We start from the raw sequence: 10,959 nt of genomic DNA, 5'->3' as shown, positions 1-10,959 counted from the left end.
ATTTTAGACATTTACAGTCTGTAGTGAAGTATAGTACATCATGGTCAGTACACTGTAAGTTGCATGATCATGATCAATTTCCGCAATTTGCAATTTCCGCAATTTCCGCAATTTCGCAATTTTTCCGCAATTTAAAAACAAAAATCAAAAACCCATGGGCTATAACCCATCGTTTTTTGTTTTTTTTTACTCCATATCAGCTGTTCATATTCATACAAATACAACTTATACGCATTAACCCATTTTGGGCGGGAACCCCTTTTGGTGTTTTAACTAATGCTTTAGCTATTGAAAAATAGCAGATCTACAAGCTCATAGCGCGCCACCGAGTGGTGCGCAACAAGCTTGTAGGTCTGCTTTTTTATCGTGAAAATACAGCACAAATCTTCGAATATATATTCTTTCAGAGGACTTTTTTTTTATTTCGAAAATGAGTCATGATCAAATAATGGAATAGACAACAACACAGAGAGTTTGTGGAGCCTCACCAAGCTTTATTTACATGCGCACCATTTCTTATACAAACTAGATTACAATTCAAAATGGAATACACAGGAAAAATACCCACTAACATCGAGAAGAAGTCGAGAAGAAGAAGCAAGATTACTAAAGGGTTAAGTTCAGAGATGACGTGAGGGCACAGGGAAGGGAGCTAGCTGGGCTGGGGCACCAACAGAGGATGGAAGGAAGGGCTCAGGAGAAGAGGATGAAAGACAGAGCTCCAGGAAGTGACAAAGGTATCTAGTGGTACGTTTCTTCGGGGTTTTTTTTGCTTCGCTTTTTTTTGCTTTTCCCATCGTGTTAAATGTCCGCATGGGGTTTTGTGGGTTTTTGTGTGTGTGTGCATGTGTGTGTTGGGCATGAGACGAGTCTTCCGACTTCTGATAATGAGTTCTCTCCCTGAATGAAGCCGTTAGCAGTGAGTGCATGTGTGGACAACTATTTGTAAACTAACTAACCCCCATAATAGTCTACATATGGAGTACAAAATATAAGGAACAAATCCCTAATATTGAGTGTTAACACCTGTTGCACAATCCTTATCTCGATTTTATGAAGGCTTAGAAGTTCCTCTTTCATCCACTTGTCTTCGCTGTTCTTTGCGACTGAAGTGGAAGACTTTGCTTCCCAGGGAAAGAGGAAATGTTCCCAATATTTTCTACAGTCAGTGCAGATCAGTTGAAATACTTTGCTGTCAACATCAACAACAGGAATGCGACAATGCACAATTCAGCTCTAGAAGCTTACTGGATTCGTCTAGGACGGTATACAAAAGTCCAGCTCCTGGCCAGATGATAATTGATCCATGTCACCATGGATAAGCACCTCCTCCCTGCTGAAAGGACTGGGACATTAACCCACCCATGAAGGTAACGATCAGTCCATTGAGAGGCTTTCTCCCATGTCTGCACCAAGATACAGTATAGAGTACGTACATGGTACATACATACATACATACATCATAATGATAAACCCACAGAAAGGTGGGGCAATGGTGCACGCAGTGCATCTGTCAGCCCTGATTTTAGAAGGGGATAAGCAGCACTGCGTTGGGGCTCTACTGTATGTTCATGACTATGCTTCCAGGGACACAGGGGGGCCTCCATGTTACAATTCCTGTTGAGGCCTGGGGACCTTTGCAAAGAGTAAGGGGGTACAGCCAGATCATGCACTAAAGCTCAAGTTGCACAGTCCTATTGTAGATCATTCTGACCACGCACACTCACGCATGCACGCACACACGCACACGCACACATACATACACATACACATACATACACACACACACACACACACACACACACACACACACACACACACACACACACACACACACACACACACACACACACACACACACACACACACACCTGCCTTGGCTTCAAAGTGATACACACACGTCTGTACACTATTTTACACAGCAGGGTAGCCCTTTTCTTACGTATAGCTACCCCCAGACACAGAAGGGGTACCAGGCTTTTCCAGAGGCTACGACAACACTGGCCGGCCACCAATAAAAAAAAAAAAGAAGAAACAAATCTGGTTCAACAACCAAACAATGCTGGTAACAATGCTTCCTTCCACTCGGCAAGTTGCATCATTTATCCTCTGTTTGACTCTTATCTCCCGAGGTATCCTTCGAGGTAACAAAAAGCCAAGGGGTCAAGTACACTACATGAGTATATAAGGACATAGAGTGAGTATATATGCATTTCACACGATTCATAATGCATAAATACATACATGCATACAGAAGGTTGTGCTGTATGCACCATGGGGGAGTGAATAGGGGGAAAACATCTGGCGTGAAACACCATTAAAAAAAAAACTTGTATAGTTCAACACTTACAATACACGCACGCACGCACGCACGCACGCACGCACGCACACCACACACACACACACACACACACGCGCTTGAGAGATACAGGATGTGTAAACCTGGAGGAGCACCAGGCACATTCAAGAGGGATGTGTGTGTGTGTGTTTGTGTGTGTTTTTGTGTGTTTTTGTGTGTGTGCGTGCGCATGCGCATGTGTAACAAAATGACGGACCGAGCGAACGGACCGAGCAAAGAGCCTAGATTCTGACTTGTCCTTCGTCTTCCCTCCTCTTCATCGCAATGGTCAACAGTTCACAGGTTACAAGTTCACAACACAAGCGTTATTGTTTTGCCAACAAATGTTTTAAATACCATCAAAATGGGAACTTGGTGTTACTTGGAAGGGGCGACCTCTGTCTTCTTCCCCCTGAGTGTTTGCTGTATATGCATAACAAGCCCCACAAACTCACAACAACAAAACAGCAGAGTTAAACACATATCCCTGCTGTTATATTTCTCTACATAATGTGTGTGTGTGCGTGTGTGCGTGCGTGTAATGTATAAGCGTGTGGGTTGCGCGCGTGCACGCTTGTGTGTGCGTGCGAGTGTGTGATTTGGCTGCCAGCATCTCCTACTGTCTGTTTCAAGTAATTTGGCAATATACACAGATAGCTTATTGTTTTTGCTTGAAAAAACAAAATGGCTTCTAGAGGGACGAGCCTATATAGTGTATAGCTTCATTCCCAGCCTATAGATTCCACCTCGCCATGCTACAATTGTGGCTTCAGCTTTGGGCTCTGCAGGCTGCGAGTAAAAAAAGAAAGAAAAAAAAAGAAAAATGCACGGCTCGTTCTCAGGACAGAATTCAACACTGTTTACATAGCACCTGTTGTGGTGTGGAAATGTTCACAAACCTAGGACACAGGTATTTATTTTGGCTACATACTATGCTGTGCTATACGACCTCGACAGAACCCAACCAAAGCTAAAGAAAGCTTTCCCCTCCTTCTAGGACTTGTTTGAAATCCATGCTGCCCCCCCATACTATACAAAATATCCATGAAATACATTTTATTCTTTTGACAGTTTTCTTTTCTTTACAGTTAGATACACACAAATGATAGAAATCTTTCTATAGTCGGCTAATTGTATTGTCATTTCCAAATATACCATAATTAATAATTATTGGAGCTAATCAAGCAAGTCATAAGATACAACAAAAAAATTGAAGTGCATGGAATTATGTTATTAAAATCAGAACTTATAAGGGCTTTGTAATTTGGGGGGCACAATGTGGGGGCGTCAGTGTGTGTGCATGTTGTATGCATGTGTTGAGTGCTCCATGAGTGCAATATCACTCGTCTTCACCCTCTCTTTCCTTTTTTGTCAATACATCAATACTTTTTACACAGACCTGTGTGATGCAGAAACAAGTAATGATAAAAACAGGAAGTTCAAAAACAAACATTGAACATTTAAAATCACAGAACGAAACCAGAGGGGAAGTTTCGCCAAAACATAACACATCCCAGAAAAGCACTGGATTAGATTTACATCACATCACGTTTGTTTGTTTTATCATTTTACATTTTGTCTTTTTTTCTTCTTCTTCGCGACAACTGCACCGGCACGCTTTGCTTTGCTTTCAGTCCTTGCCTTTCACCTCAAAGTCTGTCCAATGATCTGTTTGCAATCGATCGATACACGCTGTCCAACCGGTCGTCAAAGGGAACCTTGCATAATTCTGAGATCAGTTCTTTTGTGGTGTGTTTACAGGTGGCTTTGAGGGCCGACTTTCTGCGGCTACAGAGTTTGTCAAATAGTTTCATGGTTCATCGTCAGTGTGGGAGCCATACGGTAAAGCTCTCCAACAGGTTAGTCTTCTGTAAACAGAGGGTTTGTGTTTCACGTTGTGCTGATGGCAGGTTTGGCAAAAAAAGGACGTTGTGTGTCTGTATCTCCTCTTGCACTACAGTTCGGACCTGGGGAGACAACGAGAACAACAGAAATGTCATTAGCAAAATCCTGTTTCTTTCTCCTGTCCTGATTTCCAGAGTTATCTCCATCTGAATGTCCGTACTATTACAGAAAACATCACCCATGTATTTTTTACAAGTCACTGGAAATGGTTTGTATAACTTAATGTAAACACAAGCACACACACATGAGAGCACACACGCACGCGCGCACACACACACACACACACACACACACACACACACACACAAACACACACACACACACACACACACACACACACACACACACACACACACACACACACACACACACACACACACACACACGCCACGCCATACACACCTGTTCTGCTTCTTCCTGGGATGAGGGACTCTCAACCAGGTACCCAGGTACCCTGCTTGCTGGTGGTGAAGTTGCCAACACCGTTCATGTTGGCTAGAGACTCAAAGTTAAAGTCCAGGCCCTCTGCGTCCATCAGCTCGTTCCTGATGATGGAGTCCATGTCACACTCCAGGCTGCCATTGAACATGTCCAGGTCCAGGTCTGCGGGGAAGCGGTCTGGGCCCGCCGTCCCGTTGAGGAAGATGGACGAGTCCATCTGCATGGAAGAAGAGCCATTACCGCCCAGCGGGGAGTGCAGGAGCTGCTGCTTGGCGTTGGCCAGGGCGTTGGCCTCGTTGAGGCTGAAGCCCCCGTTCAGGGACCTCAGTGCACTCTGGTTGTGGTTGTTCGTGTGCAGCAGCAGCCCCCCCTGGACTCCCTGACCGCCTCCGGTGCTCCCGAAGGACATCATGGGGTCACTGCGAAGCATGAGGCTTCGGCGAGAGTTCTGAGAGATGATGGCGGCGGCGCTGGCCTGAGACATCAGCGGGTCCGACTGGGTCATCATGACGTCACTGTGACTGTGGCCGTCGGCGTTGAGCAGGTCCTGCAGGGTCTGGCTGCCGAAGCGGGAGATGCTGGAGAACGACGTCTGCTTGTTCTCCTGGATGGTCTGCATGGGGGACGGACGCAGAGAGGAGGCCACCGGGTGGGGCCCGAAGATGGAGTTACTGTAGCCGTTGCCTCCTCCGTTGGAGGGAGAGGTGGTGGAGGGAGGCGAGGTGGAAGTAGGCGAGCCAAGCCCATTGGGTTTGGTCCCGAAAATGAACCCTGAGGAACCCCTGGAGGCGGCCGGTCCCGGAGCGGAGGACACCAGGTTGATGTTATCCAGCAACTCATCCATCAGGTCATCGGTCAGTCCTTCATTCAGGTTCATGGTACCTGCCAGGTCCGCCAGGCGAGGCAACTCGGCCGGCGGGGCCTTTGCGCTGCCGGGAACGCTGATGGGAGCGCTGCCGGGAGACAGCGCTCGGCCGGGGCTGGAGTAGAGCATGGGCGAGAGTGGGGGCTCGTCGTCGGGCACTTCGTCCAGCTCGGGGTTGGCCAGGATGGGCGAGAGGCGGCCGCTCAGCGTGCTGGCGTTGGAGTTTGTGCGGGAGCGAAAGTCTGTCCAAGTGTCAAGCTCCTCGCTGCTGCGTGACGTGGGGCTGCCAGGCCACTTGGACAGCCCTGAGGGGCTGTCTCCGCCCCCTTCCCCGGACGCCGCCGCCGCCGCCTGCAGGGCAGCCTTCTTCTTGGCGGCGCGGCCCCGGGCAGACTTGGTGTACTTGTTGTTGCTGTTGTCCATGGAGACGGCACGCCGCCGCGGGGCCTTGCCGCCCTTCCCGCCCTCCGGGTTGATCATCCACCAGGAACTCTTCCCCGTTCCCTCGTTCTGGACGCGGATGAAGCGGCTGTGCAGGGACAGGTTGTGCCGGATGGAGTTCTGTCAGGGAGAGAGAGAGAGAGAGAGAACCGTGTAAGTCGTGTGTACAAAATCATTTTGGAACAACTGCTCTTACAATAGCCTGTCATTAATATTGATCGGTTCTATTCTTGTGCATTTACTAATGTACCATTCAAAGAATAGCTCTCATTAAGTCCAAGGGTATTGATTAATAAACCACCCACTGAGTCGGGATAATGATTAAGCAGCATGATAAATTGCTGCTCTTGGCAACAACTGTAGTGCTGTAAAAGCAATACACCAGTCCAAATTGTTCTTGTTCATTCATTAATTCCATGACAGAAAGACTGAAAACATACAGTACATGGTGTGTCGCTGCTATTCCCATTATAGCTGGCTTTATGTTTTTTGAATGTGTGTGTGTGTGTGTGTGTGTGTGTGTGTGTGTGTGTGTGTGTGTGTGTGTGTGTGTGTGTGTGTGTGAGAGAGATGGAGAAAACGAGCGAGTGTGTTGGTGGTGAAACAAAGCAGCCCTGCTCGATTATGAATGACACATACAAAAGGACCCCCTTGCGGAGTTGCGTAAGCTGCGTGTTTTGAAGCCTGTGTCATATCGTGTGTCTGTATGCGTGTGTGAGTCACTGCTGGTGTTTATTGATCAGCCCTGGGCTTCTTCATGTGGAGCACCCAGGAGACTCATTGCGGGGAAACGGGTTCTCAAACAAAGAAAGGCTGAGGTGCCTTTCTTATGACTGTTTTGTTTATAGAACAGAGCATACACTATGCACAGCCCAATCCCCAACTGCAGTGGAATGCCTCCAGTTACGGCAACACTTGTTGATCCCGCTGCAGGTTTTTCCGACAATGATTTATCAGGTGGACCATGTGCCTTTCCACTCTATATCACCTGGGCGTATTGTCTAAATCTAACCTCAGACAAGAATCATAATGTGACAGCTACAAATGTGTCTTTGCATGGACTGGAGGATTCGGTTACAATGTAAGAAGTAACCTCCAAAGAGACATCTTTCTTTTATCCGCTTTCAAGTTCAATGTCATTATCATTAATATAGGCCCAAATGCATATACTTTTCCAAAACCTGCATGCAAAAACAGCTAAAACAGCTGGTTTACAGTTGTGAGCTATAAAGTTGTGAGTTTTAAATAGGAGTGTTTTAGCAAGCCCATATCTTCATTAGGTCATTATCAGCAAATGAATACTGGATTGCATAGATGTTACAGTGTATTGCACTAGGGCTAAATGTGAATGGCTAACTGTAGAAGGATTGGATATAGACAGAGGGCAGGGAAGTCGTACGAGCAAGGTAGTCTTGTTTTGTGGGTGTGACAGGGAGTTAAGACTGATGTCACAGGGCTGGGTCACATTTACAGCATATGGAAAATTACATTGGTCACAAAAGTCCAATTGCCTATTCGTGTTTTACGACCTGATGTTATGTTGTGACACGTGTCTATCCCCATTACCCCGGGTGCCTTCTAATTATCCCAGTGTTTTAAATGATAGATTAGCGTGCTGGATTTGAACCATGAAGGGACTGGATTGAGTGTCCCATGAAAGAGTGTTGGAATGAGGAACAGTCTCCATAACACTATTAGACTCGAAACTCCTACTTACTACAGTAAATAACAGCCATGTTGCATGTCCATCTGGACACACCAATACACACGTACATGCACGCACGCACGCACGCACCACAAGCGGCCATCTGGTTGATTGAGCTGTCATGATTTCATACCACGGGCCACTATATGACAGTGTAATAATGATGGGTACACACACACATGTCAAAAAACACCCACACAAACACAAAGACTCATGTATGAATTCACGGATATAGATAAAAAGAGCATTGTCAGTTGACACATTGTAATGGTTTGCCTCCCACTCTCCAACAGCTACAGATGGCCTCGCCTCCTAACTACAATAACAGCCTCTTCATGTGCTAGTGTAGTGGGTTAGCCACTTGAACCCCAGCATGCCCATTCCGAGGGGAACATTTGACAAAACAAAATAGGAGATCTATAAACTCAAAGCACGGAGACCGTCGGCTTACACTGTGATTGGTCAACCATCAACACACCCCTGTTTCTGAGCTGAACTTAAGAAAAACTATCATCATATTACAGTTTTGGCAAACATATTGTACTAGAGAATTACATAAACATAAACCATTATTATAATGTGGCGTCTTCCTCCCTGCTAGTCTTCCTCCAAGGCTGTTGTTGGTGAAACACATGGTCCGTGTGACTCTGAGGCTATGCTATATCCTTATCCTCCCATATAAACAATCCAACCGCCATGCGAAGCATGCACTTATTTTACCATCGGCTCAACCCCCCCCCCTCCCCCCACCCATATGTGCGATGTTTTCCCTCACCGAAAACGGGGCAGATTCCTGGGACTCGAATCGATGGCGAGCCAAAGCCATTTGGGGTTTTTCGTTGGGAGTCGTGATATTGTTTTCCACTAACCAGCCTCGTCTTTGGATCGCCCCAGGGCTATAGTTTATGGTCGATTCGGCCTGCACTGTTATTCTGGTCACAGACGGTCTAAGGGGGAAAATGGCGGGCAAAGGTTACGTCTGCAGATGGGTTCTCACGTGGGCAGAAGGAGGAATCTCACACACTGAACTTACGGATGACCTCCTATGGTGCGCATGCACACGTTTTGTATATATGACTTCTGTTTGCATTCACAGGCTCCTGAATGGCTCATGACTGTGAATGCAAAGTGTTTTTGCACGCAGTGCTGTGTGCATATCAGCAGATATTTCCAGTGTTAAATTATCCATTGGTTCTTCCTCAGAGCTACCGTTAAATGAACACTCAGGATTTTACAGTGTGTGTGTATCGACTGACATGAACGTACTATGAAGGCAGGGCGCTACATGGTCGTGACATGTTGTGAGCTTGTAGATCAGAGGTTTTCTGTGCGTGACACCGGTGTGCAACTAAGCATAAATCACCCTTAAGCAATACCACGGGGAACAGTGTTTACCTTCCTTACACCAGCATTTCTGGAGGCATGACATAAGGCTGTTTTATTAGACAAAGAAACACTTAAATACTTCCAGCTGCCCTAACCATGTACAGTAAATAGCGGTGGGAGTAGAGGACTGGGAAATTAAACAAAAACACAACGAAACAAACCTCTAACTGACTTATTTTTGCCCATGTGGGTTAATTGAATAATCGAGTGTTCGTGTTTTTTTGTGATAGTTTTAGTACATTTCTTATAAACAACAATCAATCAACAAATCCACACGAAAACATTAACTTTTTTTTATAGTCAACTAAACCTAACCGTGACAGGGCTACTACATATTAACACATTGTCTGCTGTTGACATATACTGTATGCTGATATATAAGTTTTTTTAATAGCCATCTCTTGTCTGCAATTGACGTATACGTTTTATATGGATCTGAAATGGCGTTAAAAAACAACTTTTAGCCCTGAGCCGGTTGCTAGGTAACTCTTTGCTCACCCCCGCACGCACGGAACGCGTAGACTACTGTCCGACTACTGACTACATCACTGTCCGTTGTGCTGATCAGACATCTGAGGTTCGGATCTGATTTCAGATTGAAATATAAAAGTTTCTCAAAAAATTTCCCTTTCTTACAATGGAAGTCACAATGTGAGCGGGGAAACAAACGGAAGTACTTGAGTAGTAATCTTCCCAATTCTGGCCCCGCGCAAGCTATTTACCACTTGTGGCCACACGGCCGCAGTCTAAGTGTTAAAAGTAATAAAATTACACTAGACGCTGACCAGTTTCCACTAGCAGTCTTTTGGGTCCCAGATGAGAAGGTTTGGGAACTCCTGCTATACTGTTTATTTTTCAAAGATGGAAGGAGGGTGCAAAAAGGAGAGAGAAAAAACATATGACGGTGACGAAGGGGAAACAAAGTAATTATGTCTGTTGACCGTGAATCCATCCCTCCCTTCCTTTACATCAGCCTCTTTTTCAGAAGAAAAAATATACTAGATTGACGACATCTCTGGTCTCTGGAGGCTTTCACAATATATTCTAGGAACAGTCTCCTCATTGAATTCTGAGAACCCAAATGACATTTGTACTCTCTCAGAGTTAAATTATTACTGAAAATCAATTTAGGCGGGATTATCCAGCTTCTAATTGGATTCACCTGTTCAGGCTGACTCGTCAACAGCAAGAATATAGAACGCCTGCAGAGGGAGTAGACTGTGTTTACTACACTGACTTGTCTTCTGGGTAGTTCCTGAAGTCTATTAAGAAAAACAGCTCACCGAGACAGCAGCCCCGATTCATAACCCCCTACTCTGGCTGGTAGCTGTAGGAATGCTCACTTTTCAGGACGCATATACACACACGCACACAGAGCTAGAGGCAAGGGGATAACATCACTGATATTGCTCTCTTTCCTGCCCAGTTACCATTTAACACACACACACACACACACACACACACATACACACACACACACACACACACACACGCACACACGCACACACACACACACACACACACACACACACACACACACACACACACACACACACAGTTCTACTCTCAGTTCTACTGTTTTTCCTCTGTTTGTTCGGGTGGGTGTTTCTTTTTGTAGCGTGTCCTCTCCATCTCACTCTTGCTAGTGAAGGATCCTCCCAGCGCCCCTTTTACCTCACTGTCTTAAATGCAGAGGCCAGCTGTGTGTGTGTGTGTGTGTGTGTGTGTGTGTGTGTGTGTGTGTGTGTGTGGACACACCAGCTGCAGCCAGAGCTCAGGAACACAGAGGCCTTTTTGTCCGTCAGCAACATGTGGGAACAATTAATCACTGTCAGCAACCACGCTAGGAATCTCTCTCTCTCTCTCTCTCCCTCCATC

The 10,959-nt window shown here is 46.0% G+C and overlaps 1 protein-coding gene across 1 annotated transcript in view; it reads right to left on the bottom strand.

The window, feature by feature from the left end:
- Positions 1-473: 473 nt before the first annotated feature.
- The window catches only part of foxo3b (forkhead box O3b), a 47,289-nt gene continuing 36,803 nt past the window's right edge, over positions 474-10,959 (bottom strand). The window contains exons 3-4 of the mRNA XM_080790469.1: positions 4,646-6,110; positions 474-4,305 (exon numbers count right to left, since the gene is read on the bottom strand). Of these exons, the coding sequence (XP_080646595.1) occupies positions 4,677-6,110 (1,434 nt within the window). The 3' untranslated portion in view covers positions 474-4,305; positions 4,646-4,676. The remainder of the gene's footprint in view (positions 4,306-4,645; positions 6,111-10,959) is intronic.

Source organism: Protomyctophum bolini (assembly GCF_963924005.1).
Source record: "Protomyctophum bolini genome assembly, chromosome: 19".
NCBI classification, from domain to species: Eukaryota; Metazoa; Chordata; class Actinopteri; order Myctophiformes; family Myctophidae; genus Protomyctophum; species Protomyctophum bolini.
This window is presented reverse-complemented; position numbering and strand designations above follow the sequence as displayed.